Genomic DNA, 13172 nt, shown 5'->3' on the forward strand with positions numbered 1-13172 from the left:
CTTGTAATGGGGGGAAATACTGGTGTCTTTAAGCTTCCAAGGAAGGAATTCTGTTTTGCTCTAAATGAATAAACCTATCAATGGGTTTTATACAAGAACAAGGTCAAAGTCCCAGTCAACCAAGTGGCCTTTAGAGTTTACATAGATGAATGCTCATCTACTTATAGAACAGATGCTCCAGACACCTCACAGGAGCAGGGCACATGCTCTTTAGTGTCATGACTATTTGCAGATGAAGCAACAGGTGGCAGGCAGAGACTCCTACCTTTACAACTTCATCCTTATCCTCTGTATGTTTGACCTCCATACCCCCACAAAAAAGGTCCACACCAGAATTCACTCTCATCCATTCAACTGGACTCACAAGAGGGCATCTATTAAACAAGATGACAGACGCACCTTCTCATCTAGGATTATTGATCTCTTCACCTAAGCCACAAGCCAAAGGACAACTGTCTTATTTACATTCCATATGCAAATGGACTCTGCCTCATCCACTGATCCATTTAGCTATTCAAAAATATCTTCTCTTCATCCTTTGGCTACTGCACTGATCAATCTGCAAAGATTGCAGCTCCTTCTGCAGTGGACTGTCACCTTGCTTTGGACTTGGAGCATCTTCCCAGGGTTAAAGCTTTGTTTCTTCCCTTGCTTGTTGGCTTCCTGAGGTTTAAGAGAAAGCAATGGCCCATCTGATGCAAATCTTACACAAGTTGTCTGCTACTTTTTCTTCTACCCAGTGTCCTTTTCTACTCTTCATATTAAACGCTTTGAAAATTGTCCATAGAAGGAATTCATTCTATGCCAGCAAGCCTGACAGATGAGATCACCTTATAGATTCTCCATGAAGTCACTTTAAAATAGTGGTTTTCAAATATTAGTTTACATCAAAATCACCTGAAGGGCTTCTGAAAACACATATTCCTGGACCTTGCTCTCAGAGCTTTTGATTGAGCAGGTCCAGAGTAGGGCCTAAGAATGTGCGTGTTTAATAAGTTCCTAGATGATGCAGATGCTGACCTTAACCCCACTGAGAACCACTGCTTTAGACTGTTCAAGAATGGCACTGCCTGTTACCTCCCTAGCTGTTCTTCAGGGTCGATGGTGTAGATGTGTAAAAGAAAGTTCTTACCCATGCACTGGAAGGCACTTTTCCTTGAATGACACATAATTTTAGGACATGGAAATCTGAGACAAGTACAGAAAAAATTGATAGAAATCTTTAGCATATGTTACTGGATCAGGAAACTAATTGGAGTAGGAAATTTCCTCAAAGGGTTCTAGGTACCGGCTAAACTAGCTTCTTTTACCAAACAAGAAGTATTTGGGGAGGCAAGTATTAAGGGGTACCTCATTCTTTTAGTACTTAGTTGTAAGAGAAACAAGCCATATTATAGGCTTCAATATACAACATCAAGATCTAGAGCTCATATATTTAGTTAGAACACCTGATACTACTCAGGCTGTTTATAGAAGTTCATCCTAGAGGAATAGGCACAAACCATGGTTAAGCTGCTTGGTTTAATTTTTTTTTTTTTAGCACTTGGAAAAAAAATGTACAGTAGTTTGAACACTTAAGTCTTTGCAAACCTCCATTGAGGTCAAAGATTTCATTCATACGTACAAAATTAGTTTACAAATTTTTTTTTTTTTTGGCAATTTCACCTTAGTAACCCGTTTTATCCTATTGCCATTGTCCCAACCATTGAAAAAGTTTACAATAATTTACATAGAAATATTTTCAAAGTGCTTAAGAATAGTGATTGTTCTCTGGGATATTTACAGATGGCCTATACAATGTATGTACATGTGGTATACACTATAGCACAAGTTTCACTGCTGGAATATGGCTTTCGAGGGAAAGTGCATATTTGGCCAGAGGTGGCAATACTGTTTAGAGATTCAAGGGTTACAGATACTTTTGGTAACCACATCCAAAACTGAAGGAGAATGTGGATGGGAATATTTACAAAAGTAATATAAAAATGATTAAGTATACAAGCTTGATCCACGCAAAGATATCTTGATGTTCTTCCAGATGGGAGGAAGAAAGAGGCTTCAGCTGCTGGCTTGGTTACCATTCCAAAGTGGGGGGTTTCACTGGTTCAGACTTCAAAGGTCGTGACTTGTCTCAGAAGTCAGGCTAGATCATCGTCTGTGCTTACAACTGATATCTGTTGGACAGAAAAAGCATGGAGTGAGTTTGGTGATTCCTTTGTTGGTAGCAACTTCATTTTCTAAGCAAACCTTGTTTTTGAGTTGTTCATTCAGAGACCAAAGGTGCCCAGAAGGGAAGCCAGACCCCAAACTGTACTGAGTTGCATCACTAATGCATTTTAATTTGAATTCAACTATATTTACTGGATAGAGAGAGAAAACAGTGTGACTGATTCTGCCTATTCTCCTGAATGATCTTAGATTGTGGATAAAAATGTGAAAAGACATGCATGTGGCATGAACTGACCACCACTCTTGCTTCACCAGAGCTCTGCACTTGTTTGGTTCAGACTGTTCCAAAAGTGAAGGCTAAACACTCCATGTTGGTTTCAATTGAAGATCAAGTGACTGACTCCAGTGTTGAAAGGAAGGATAGCTCTATGAAGTGGGATAGGTGATTTTCAAGCATTTGGTCGTTTTGGCTAAATGAAACTTGCTCAATACACTGACTTTAAGTCACCCACCCTATAGGCACCTGCTTTAAGTTCAAAAAGGAGGTCTTTGGTTCATGCTAATATTTACATGTAGCTTCCATAACCCAAAATATCTTAAATTGTACAATGATGTCCTTAAGTTGACTTGTCATTCTGTTCAGGGCAGACAGTTGTCAGCGACTTAAATTCTAACAGGCTAGACTGTCTAATCTTCAGGGAGTAGATGAAGTACTGGCTTGACCAAAAAGTTTGTTTGAGTTTTTTGATAACAGCTTATGAAAAACCCAAACAAACTTTTTGACCAACCCAATATTTGGTGACTCCATGGTTCTAATGGCTCTTTCCAGCCCAGGCAATCATAGCTTGTGTCGTGGTCTCCTTTCTAAAATGTCTGACTGCAAGTCATGTACATAAAGACACAGAGCTGACTTACTGCTGGGTACGTGTGTCCAACAGAAGCACTGTGTCTACCAATGTCTATTGACAGGTCCTCTTCAGTGGTCTTCAAGTACACAGGATTGTCAAAGTTCATGCTTTTCATGTTCTTATGTTGCCAATTCCGCCACATCAAGTAGCCACCTACTGCTGCCATTGCTAAGAGCACTGAAAAAAAGTTAGAAGGTGACTAATCAAGGTCTAGTCTCAAAACATACAAAAAAGGAGGATGCTCAAGAATCCATGATTGTTAACTAATAAAATCTTCATGTTTTAGGAAGCTGGGATGACTAGAAATTAGAATATAAATGGGCTAGGAGCTTAAAACAAGTTCAGACCAGAGGTTGTGTTGTTTTATAGACACTGATGCATAGCTAGACACCTCCGTCTGGGCAGTTGTGGAGTCCTTGGCTCCTCCCCAGGCTGATCGAGTTCAAATTTCAGAAGCTTCTGGAGAGTTCTTCAGATGGTCCTCCTGGTGAGTTAGCTAAGCTTGGAATCCCATAATTTAGGATAAAGAGACCACTGTAGCATACTGCCTCACATTTCACATGCCATAGAATAGTGTTAGAGGTTCTTCTTCCTGGGCTTGAAAAGGCTTAACTATTTTTAATGTACCTTCTATAACTCCTCAAATCATTTAAGAACTCATGTATCTCCTCTGTATGAAGTATTATACATATTTCAAAGGGGAACAGAAAAGTGCTCTTCACTGGGACGGACTTATTATGAAAGGGGATAAAGCCAGACAAACACCTCTGAAGTAGAAAGCACTGAGCATCTTGTACATGACAACTGAACATTCACGCCTTCCAGTTGCAGTGCTAAGGACACCACTGTAGAGAAGGTTATGGACTCTTAAATGAGCATGCCAGCTTGGGGAGGGGCCAAGGGTGATTCAGTGTCCGGAGTGCCGTGACAGTACAAGGAGCTACAGGAAGGGCATCTCTAGATGAACTAGAAACAGCTGTCCAGTGTCTATGAAGTTCCTTGGATCCAGATGTATGGGGAATGTACTTACAGAGGGGAAGGATGGCCCAGGCAGCAGAAGTCCCTTTAGGGGGAACACTGACCTCCGATACTGCTGTGGTCACGTTGATCCCTACAGGGGAATAAAGGGCATCAGTTTAGAAGGATCTGAATTCAGACTTAGAAATTCACCCACCTGGTAGAGAGCCTCATGGCCTCTTGCATCCACCACTGCTGCTCAGTATCTACTCCAATTGTATACCTGGTCTATAAGAACAACTGGTCTAGAAGTACTTGTGAGTCTCATGTTATAACAGCCATTTCACAGAACAGCTCTCTCACAGATGTCTTACTAAGTAAGGTCGGGCTAAGAGCTGCAGGTTCTAAGTCTTTGGAGTTTAAATACAGGTTACCAATTAGGAGCAGAACGAGGAGTTAAAGGCCGCATTAATGATGTAAGGGACAGGTACAAAGACTGTGGCTGTTAGTTGAGATTAACCGTTTGCAGTACTGAACCCAATACCTCCAGGAACTAGTCCACTAGTTGGAGAAATTTCTGCTGTGTTGGTATCTTTTGTCTCATTGTAATTCACAGTAGTTGCAGTACCTGAATTATAAAACCAATAACCTGGTTAATGCCAGGGTTCCAGAGTGGCTAGCTCTTTAGTCCAGACAAGCCATGCGGTGGGGTATTTTAACACTGGGAAATTGACAAACCACTGCTGAACAGAGTTGCATGGTGGATGTGTCAAAACTAAGGGAAACCTCAGCAAAACCACAGATACACAAGTCTTTGGGCAGAACTGTAAGCACTGGGAATTTGACAATTCAAGAGACACTGATGTATAGAACAGTCTTATGGACTCTGTGAGAGAGGGAGAGGGTGGGAAGATTTGGGAGAATGGCATTGAAACATGTAAAATATCATGTATGAAATGAGTTGCCAGGTCAGGTTCGATGCACGATACTGGATGCTTGGGGCTGGTGCACTGGGACGACCCAGAGGGATGGAATGGGGAGGGAGGAGGGAGGAGGGTTCAGGATGGGGAACACATGTATACCTGTGGCGGATTCATTTTGATATTTGGCAAAACTAATACAATAAAAAAAATTAAAATAAAAAAATGATAAAAAAAAAAAAAGATATACAGCCACACTTAATGACCTCTCTAGGCAAAGTCCCAGGCTCCTGGAAGTTGCAAGAAATGCTCTCAAAACCATATTACCAGGCATACTAGTCTCACTGTCAAATTGTTTTGTAATTGCTTTCTCAGTAAACCGAGCTTGTCCCTGCAGGCACTCAGTATCATGCTAATAAAAACCTCACATTATGAGATCCTAATTCACAACATGTAAGTTTTAATTTGCCACTTAGTCAAAAGCTAAGAACAGGAGACCAAGATGCAAGTTTCATTTAAGTATGAATTGAAGATAATGTCACCCACGAGGGCCAGAAGTTCTCCTGGAGCCCTGGCCTTCATTAAGCCTCATTTCAGACCCTTTCTTTGAAGGACAATGTCAAGACTTTAAGAATCTGCAAGTTGGCTGGATCAGTGCTGTTATGGGACTAACTGGTACAAACCAGTATAGTCACCCATAAACTCATCTTATGTGAGTTAGAAGTCAGTCCTCAAGGAATGACACGAACTCTTGGTAGAGTTGGTAGCAGATACGTTCTCTAATTTATTCCAAGAGTGAGTTAAAACGGAATTCTTAAAATCCAGGCTAATTTTTATAGCTAGTGTTTTATCCTATTGCCTGTTGTAGCTCCTGCTTATGGTTGAAAAGGAAAAAAGCCTTACTGTGGCACTCTCGGCCATTGTCCTCTAGATTGTATCCATTGGGACAGGAACAGGTGTATTTTGGAGAGTGGTCATTAATCTGTGGGGCTGGCAGGCAGAGGTATTCACATCCTCCATTCTCCATATCTTCTTCACACCAGTTTTTACCTATTCAGAAAGAAAAGTCTTTTCAAAATGGGTCTTCCAGTGCCTGCTATACATAAAGCTTGGTTCTAGATGCTGAAGACATGAGTCCTTGTCTCTAAGGATTGCTCTGTCAACCCCTAAAGTGAAGCCAATACTCATGAAGGATAAATAGTAGGAGTACAGGCAGCATGCTCTAAGGACACACAGAGCCAGAGAAACTTCTTGGAAGTAGGAAAAGAGTTATGCTGTACACAGATGTATGGAGGGAAGAGGTGGGCAAAGGAGGTGAGTGAGCAGAGGCTTCACTATCGGTCCAAAGCTTACAGCCAAAGCTCAGAGGAAGGAGAGAAGCATGCTCTTCTGGCTTTGTCTCACTCCCACAGAATGGGAGGAACCCAGCTACGGGGAGGCTTAGAGGTTTCGTTTAGATATAACCAGTCATGTATTCTGAGCAGGAGACCACATGCCCAGATGTGTTTGAGCATCTATACAGTACCATACAAGAGGTGTCATGGTGGAGAGAGGGAAAGGTGATGGCATAAAAGCTACTTTGGAGGCTTAGTGCAATAGTTGTAGCAAGAAGGAATGAATGCCAAGGGGGATGGAAGGGATTGATATAAAAGTCAGGAGGCTGACAGTTGGGAGGGAAGCTCAAAGCTGAAGTTCTGAAGCTCTTTGACCTGTAAGTCAGACTATACTGAGCACCAGGTCTGAAGGGTTGGAGGGAGGGTCCAGTGGGGGGAAATTTCCATCGTGGAGCAAGCTGAGTTGCTAGGGAGCTGCTGATACTCAGAGGGCACTGTGTCAGGCTGCTGCCCTGAAAGTAGCCAGAGGGGCTCTGCTTCCCCACGATACCTGATGGTTGTACAAGTTCGTGATAGACAATGATGTCCTGGGCATCATTAAGGTTGTTAACTAGAGTGGCCAGCTCCGAGCCAGTGAATTTATTGGCACCATAGACTGCTTCATTTTCCCCATCTATCCAGTAGACACGATCCTAAAACAGAACCCCCAAATTAGTATGTACATGTAGGATCAACATGAGTCAGTCTCTAAGGTCATTATTATTTACTGCCAATTTAATGGATCAAATTTATTTAAGGCTGGGTTGGGACGTCAGATGTAAAACTCTAAGAGAAGCAAGTTCAGGTTCTTAAAATGCTATGGGGAATCAGTATGTCAACTGGCCCAGGTTTTAGGTGATGGCCCAGGTTTGGGTTTAGGTTTCTCGAGTCATGCCCCTCCATCCTTCCCTCCTTCCCCTATTCTTTCTCTCCAAGCTGCTACAGTAACTCAGAGGTGTACGCTTAAATGTGAGACACACATCTTACCTCAAATATTGTGAGTGCCAGGGGATGAGCTAGGAATTCCAGAGACTTCAGGACTATCCTGCGATCTTGGCCATTCAAGTCCACACTGGATAACATGTGCAATTTGGAATCCAGCCAATAGAGGCGGCCCTTTATAAGGTCTGGTAGGAAAAGAATGGTCAGAAGTCAGAACTGGTCTGCTTCCATTTAAAATATCTAAGGAATCCAGTACTCTGCTTTCACTGTTCCTCCTATAGCAGGGGCTCTTAACAGGGTCCCCCAAACCTTGTGCAGCAGCGTGCAGAATCTGCACCCACATACATCTGGGGGGACTCAAGGGGTACCTGAGACTGTCAAAGTAACTGACTCAAGTGTTAGTGACATCACAGACATATTAAAAGAGGCCAGCATTTTGTTGTTCTCCCCTTAGGAGCCAGAAGTGCCCTGAAATTCAGGAAATGTAAGGCACCTAGGTAAGGAGTGTTTATGATAAGAGTTCACCTAATTCATGTCACATAGTCGTCCCAGATGGATAGAAAAGCTAGTAATTATGGAGCAAGTGATTTGTTAAGTCCACCATTCCATTTGTACTGTTTCGTTCTTCTCATCACAAATCCCTGCTTAAGAAGGAACCTTAGAGTTGTCTGCTATAGTCCAGCATTCACTATAGAGATTAGTAAAACTCTGCAGACAGTCAAACCGTGGTTGAGGAGGGAAGAAAGCACATACCAAGTGTAATTCCATTAGGCCACTGGATGTCCGCTGTCACCAGCGCCCGTCTGTCAAACCCATTCATTCCTGCTTTTTCAATTTTAGCTGGTTCACCCCAGTCTGACCAGTAAACAAAGCTGGGAAGAATTAAATTAGAAATCAGCTTCAGTGGTTTAGAAGGAATAAAGTTGTAGCTTGAGACATACATGTTCAAAGAGTAAATGGGAAACTCTAGAGTATAAATTGTACCACTTAAGGGTCAAAGTTATGTTCTGGGTAAACAAAAGTTAACACTCTGGATCGACAAGCTCATTATTAACTATATTAAACTATATAAGTCTGATATTAAACTTCAGCCCGAAGTCACAGGTTATATATTTCCTTTATGAAAGGCCAATGTTTTCAAGAGAGTAAAAGGCGAGTATCTGGTAAGTTTTACAGACACCCAGGGCTGGGCTGTGAGAACACAGCGAGGCTTCATGGGAATCACTTGTGATTACTACAGCCTTGGTCAAATTGCTAATAGCTGCTTTCCTGTTTTATTTAGGGGCAATTTGGAGGAAGTCCTCAGTGAAATGTTTCTAGAGAGGTTTATTTATTTTCATTGGACTTTCAGACAACTTGCACACTTAGATGAAAGCCTAGAGATAACGTGGTTACCAAAATCTTCACAACTCATGTGACTACTTAGGTTGGATCATTCAGAGCTAACCTGATAAAAGTGTTCAGACAAAAATTAAATCACTTGCATTTAGAAATGAGCCTATCTATGAAGCAGAAACAGACTCACAGACATAGAGACAGACTTATGGTTGCCAAGAGGGACATGGGGGAGAAGGGAGGGGTGGATTGGGAGTTTGGGATTAGCAGATACAAACTATTATATATAGACTGGATAAACAACAAGGTCCCACTGTATAGCACAGTGAACTATATTTAATATCTTGTGATAAACCATAAGGGAAAAGAATATGAAAAAGAATGTGTGTATATATGTGTGTGTGTGTGTGTATATTTATGTATCTCCAAATATATATATATTTCCAGGCAAGAATACTGGAGTGGGTTGCCATTATTTTCTTTAGGAGATCTTCTCAACCCAGGGATTGAACCCAGGTCTCCTATGTTGCAGGCAGATTCTTTACCGTCTGAGCCACGAGGGAAGCCCTATATATATACATACACACACACACACATATACATATAGCTGAATCGCTTTGCTAAAAAGCAGAAATTAACAAATTGTAAATCAACTATACTTCAGTGTAAAAAATCACTTGCACAGAAGCTGGGTGGGCATAAGAGTTTAGATACAGCTTTTGATGTATCTCAAATCAGAATTGTTTCATTCATGTGAACTAGCAGTCATCTGCTCAGGGAGGGCCTGTCATATAGATGAGTCCATTCCCGGCTTGCTCAACCATGGCACCACTGACATCTTGTACTAGATCATTCTTTGTTGTAGGGAGCTGTTAAATCTTGGGATTTCAGTACTATTTTAGGCACAAGGGAAGCTCCTGACCTACACAGATAGCATCTGAAAGTCTATGTGATGAAAAACACAGAATACAAACCCAGACAACGGGTCCACAGCTATGGAGGCAGGCTCTCGCAAGTCAGAGTTAAACAGGAACTTCCTCTTGGTTCCGTCTAGGGTAGCTACTGAAATAGTCTTAGAAGCCGCGTCAGTCCAGTAGATGGTCTTGTACACCCAATCAACAGCAATGGCTGCAGGATTATAGACATTGTCGATCATTTTAACATGTCTACCAACTTTGTCATCAATTGAGGCACTGAAACAGAATAGGTCACAAGAAATTTAAGAGTTTGACACCATCGGAGCCTGGAGAATGGACTTTCTGCTCACAACATGGTCAACTACTTTGTTCAGAATGAACTCTAGTAACCCCATAGTTCAACACTTAAATTATGTAACCACGCGGCTTACCGATTCCAAACTACTAACACTGTAGGTGATCTTGTTGTTGGTCTGCATGCTACTTGCAAAAACACCATACTCTTAAGTGAAACTATTTGCTTCAGTAACTATCATCTGAGTTTCTACAGTTCCCAATAAGAAAAAGCTACCACTACTATGTTAGTTGTAGCAACTATGAACTAACTCAACTAACTGGAAAAAAAAAAAAAAAAAGGGAGAACATCAGAGAAATTAAGATGTTACCTGTTATAATCTTATAATTGTAGCCATCTTTTATTTTACAGGTGATTGTTAGTTTCAAATGTTAGTTTCAAATGAGGAACTGATAATAATTTAATAATTAAAGAATCAGTATTTAGATTTAATGTGTATGTATGCTAAGTTGCTCTAGTTGTGTCTGACTCTTTGTGACCCTATGGACTGTAGCCTGCCAGGTTCCTCTGTCCATGGGATTCTCCAGGCAAGAATACTGGATTGGATTGCCATGCCCTCCTCCAGGGGATCTTCCCAACTTAGGAACTGAACCCGCATCTCAAGTCTCCTGCATTGGCAGGTGGGTTCTTGACCACTAGCGCCACCTGGGAAGCCCCTTAGATTTAACATTCCTGACATTCAATGCTAGACTGGAACTAGAGATGAGGGAAATTTCTCCAAACCTTCAAAAGGCCAGTGACAATGACTTAGACCAAGACACCAAGAATGGAACTGTAAGTTACCTGAAGATGGCCTTTTGGCTTAGATCAGCCCAGAACAGTTTCTGAGCAGCGATGTCAGCGTCGAGAGCCACAGTGTTTCTCAGCTGTTCAACTAGTTGGATATATTCTTTCCTCTCCAAGCCAATCTTCCTGATGTCTCGTCTATTGGTGAAGATCAAACTTGGCTCTTTGCCTGCAAGACAGGAGTCAGGTTAATTTAGCTTTGCTGAAAGAAGACAAGGTCCTTCCAAGTTACTTCCTGCCAATAGAGGTGCACTTAAAAAGTGAGGGCACTGCTGAACACTTCAGGAGTACTCTTGCCGAAGTCCGTGCCCCTGGGCCTTCGAGCACTTCCTACTGTTTAAGAAGGCCATCCTTGGGTCACAGCATTCAACAAAATAGGGCAGCTGATGAATAAGTTACTTATTTGAATTGCACTCAAGTTTTGGAAGCAGAGAATAAGCAGGTATTCATGATACATATGTAAAAGGAATTGACCAAGGCAGGCATCTGAGGCAATGATTTGCTATCTAACATCTGCAATTGCACTGTGAATTTACTAGCATTGCTCTCAAGTACTATTTTATTTTCATATTTCATTTGACTGTTGTAGTCACTGGCTGTACCTTTCATGAGCACTTGCTCATAAAAGTACTAGAGCAACACTAGTCCAAGTCCATTTACCTACTGCCTTGCACACGCCCGTGGCAAGATCCATTTGATAGCCACGACTACATTCACACTTGTAACCGCCTTTTAAGTTGATACAAATTTGGCTGCAGATTCCCGGATTTTGGCATTCATCAATATCTAGGAGGGAAATTAGAATTAGTCTTGCTTTTCCTAGATGATCTACAGAGATCTTCTGACCTTTCCCATCACCCCCTGTTCTCAGGCTCTGTTCTTCAACTCACCTCCACAGGTTTTCCTATCTATGAGTTCAAACCCAGCTGCACAGTCACATTCATAGCCTATAACTAGGTCTTTGCAGATATGGGAGCATCCGCCATTATTAACCAAGCATTCATTTACATCTGAAATAAAAAGGTAGTAGAGTTACTCAATACTAAAATTGATATTTGATCTATTAACATTTAAAATCCAGGCTATTGGTGATAACTTGTCTAGATAGTCTAGTCAAACCCATGATTTTTCAAGATCGAATAATGTGTCTTGCAGATATACATCTCAGCCTGTATTGGGGAAATAGTAAACCCAATCTCTTGGCAAGTTAACAGTTGGTTAAGCAGTATTTAGCCAAGGTTCTCTATTGCTGATTGGTTATCATTAAGGGGATGAAACTATGAACTACTTTGTCAGCACTTTTAAGTCATAACATTTCACTTTTAAGCCCAGCAACTGAACCTAATTCATTAAAGTAGTTTACCCAGGCATTAGGCAGGCTCTAAACTGCATTAGCTCTGCTGGGTCTGCTTAACCTGCCCCACTCTGTCCTCACGCAACCCCTTTACTTACGGCATTCTTTCAGGGGCTCGTCACTCCAGTCCCTGCAGTCCTGCTTCTGGTTGCACACTTTACTGATATCAATGCATTCCCCACTTCTGCACTTGAACTTCCCGGGACCCAAGCACTGATTGACTACAAACCAAGACACGGAAGAGAGATTCCATCAGTGGATCTGATCAGAGCAACCATTGGACTAACAACCCACAACCAGGGGACACCCACCATTCTTGCAGTTGACTTCATCAGAACCGTCCACGCAGTCTCGGATGCCGTTACATTGCCTGCTGCCGTGGATACAGTTGCCGTCCTCACACTCAAACTGGTCGGGTCGGCAGGTTCGGGAAGCTACAGGGGGAGAGAATGGCATGGGGTGAAGTCAGCCGAAGTGTCCCTGGTGGATACCTGGGTGAGAGCTGAGCATGCCACACTGACAGGAAAGTGACTTACGACAGTTGACCTCATCGCTGCCGTCCTTGCAGTCGGGATCCCCGTCGCATCGCCATTTCTTGTGGATGCACTCGCCAGAGCCACACTGGATCTCGCTGGCCGGGCACCTGGTGTGGATCACTGGCTGGCGGCCACACTGCTCCAGGGACTCATCCGACTGGTCCGAGCAGTCTGCGTCATCGTCGCACACCCAGCTGATGGGGATGCAGGAGGAGGTGCTGCACTGGAACTCGTGGGGCCCGCAGGTTGGTGGGGCGCAGTCCAGCTCATCGCTGCCATCGCTGCAGTCATCCTGGCCGTTGCACATGAAGTTCCTGGAGATGCAGCGGCCGCTGGAGCAGGTGAACTCATCAGAGCTACACGTTACGTTGCCTATTGAGAGACGAGATGTCCCACTGAAAACTCATCAGGACTTGTCCTTTCAGGCCTCTTGTCCCCAAATCTAACATGCAGGTCATGGATCATGAACCCCAGCTTTTTCACCTAACTTAAAAGCGAAAGTTGGATTATATCAATATTTCCCAGAACACCGGAAAACAGCCTTAACATGTAAAACAGACAAGGACATTTGAAGAGGAACAGAAATGAAGGAATGAGAAAATAGATGAAGACTAGAAGCA

General features: G+C 42.5%; 1 protein-coding gene across 3 annotated transcripts in view; it reads right to left on the bottom strand.

The window, feature by feature from the left end:
* Window positions 1-1502: 1502 nt before the first annotated feature.
* VLDLR (very low density lipoprotein receptor) overlaps window positions 1503-13172 on the bottom strand; it is a 32176-nt gene continuing 20506 nt past the window's right edge. For 2 of the 3 annotated variants that reach the window (XM_025281566.3, XM_025281564.3), the window contains 14 exons: window positions 12553-12924; window positions 12328-12450; window positions 12115-12237; window positions 11553-11672; window positions 11323-11448; window positions 10660-10831; window positions 9579-9797; window positions 8023-8141; window positions 7315-7454; window positions 6839-6980; window positions 5858-6004; window positions 4108-4188; window positions 3085-3254; window positions 1503-2174 (listed from right to left, as the gene is read on the bottom strand). In XM_025281566.3, the coding sequence (XP_025137351.2) occupies window positions 2139-2174; window positions 3085-3254; window positions 4108-4188; window positions 5858-6004; window positions 6839-6980; window positions 7315-7454; window positions 8023-8141; window positions 9579-9797; window positions 10660-10831; window positions 11323-11448; window positions 11553-11672; window positions 12115-12237; window positions 12328-12450; window positions 12553-12924 (2090 nt within the window). In that variant the 3' untranslated portion in view covers window positions 1503-2138. Of the gene's footprint in view, window positions 2175-3084; window positions 3255-4107; window positions 4189-4578; window positions 4663-5857; window positions 6005-6838; window positions 6981-7314; window positions 7455-8022; window positions 8142-9578; window positions 9798-10659; window positions 10832-11322; window positions 11449-11552; window positions 11673-12114; window positions 12238-12327; window positions 12451-12552; window positions 12925-13172 lie in introns of all 3 variants that reach the window. The other variant, XM_025281563.3, reaches the window with a different exon arrangement.

The sequence above is a fragment of the Bubalus bubalis genome, chromosome 3 (genome assembly GCF_019923935.1).
Source record: "Bubalus bubalis isolate 160015118507 breed Murrah chromosome 3, NDDB_SH_1, whole genome shotgun sequence".
Lineage (NCBI taxonomy): Eukaryota > Metazoa > Chordata > Mammalia > Artiodactyla > Bovidae > Bubalus > Bubalus bubalis.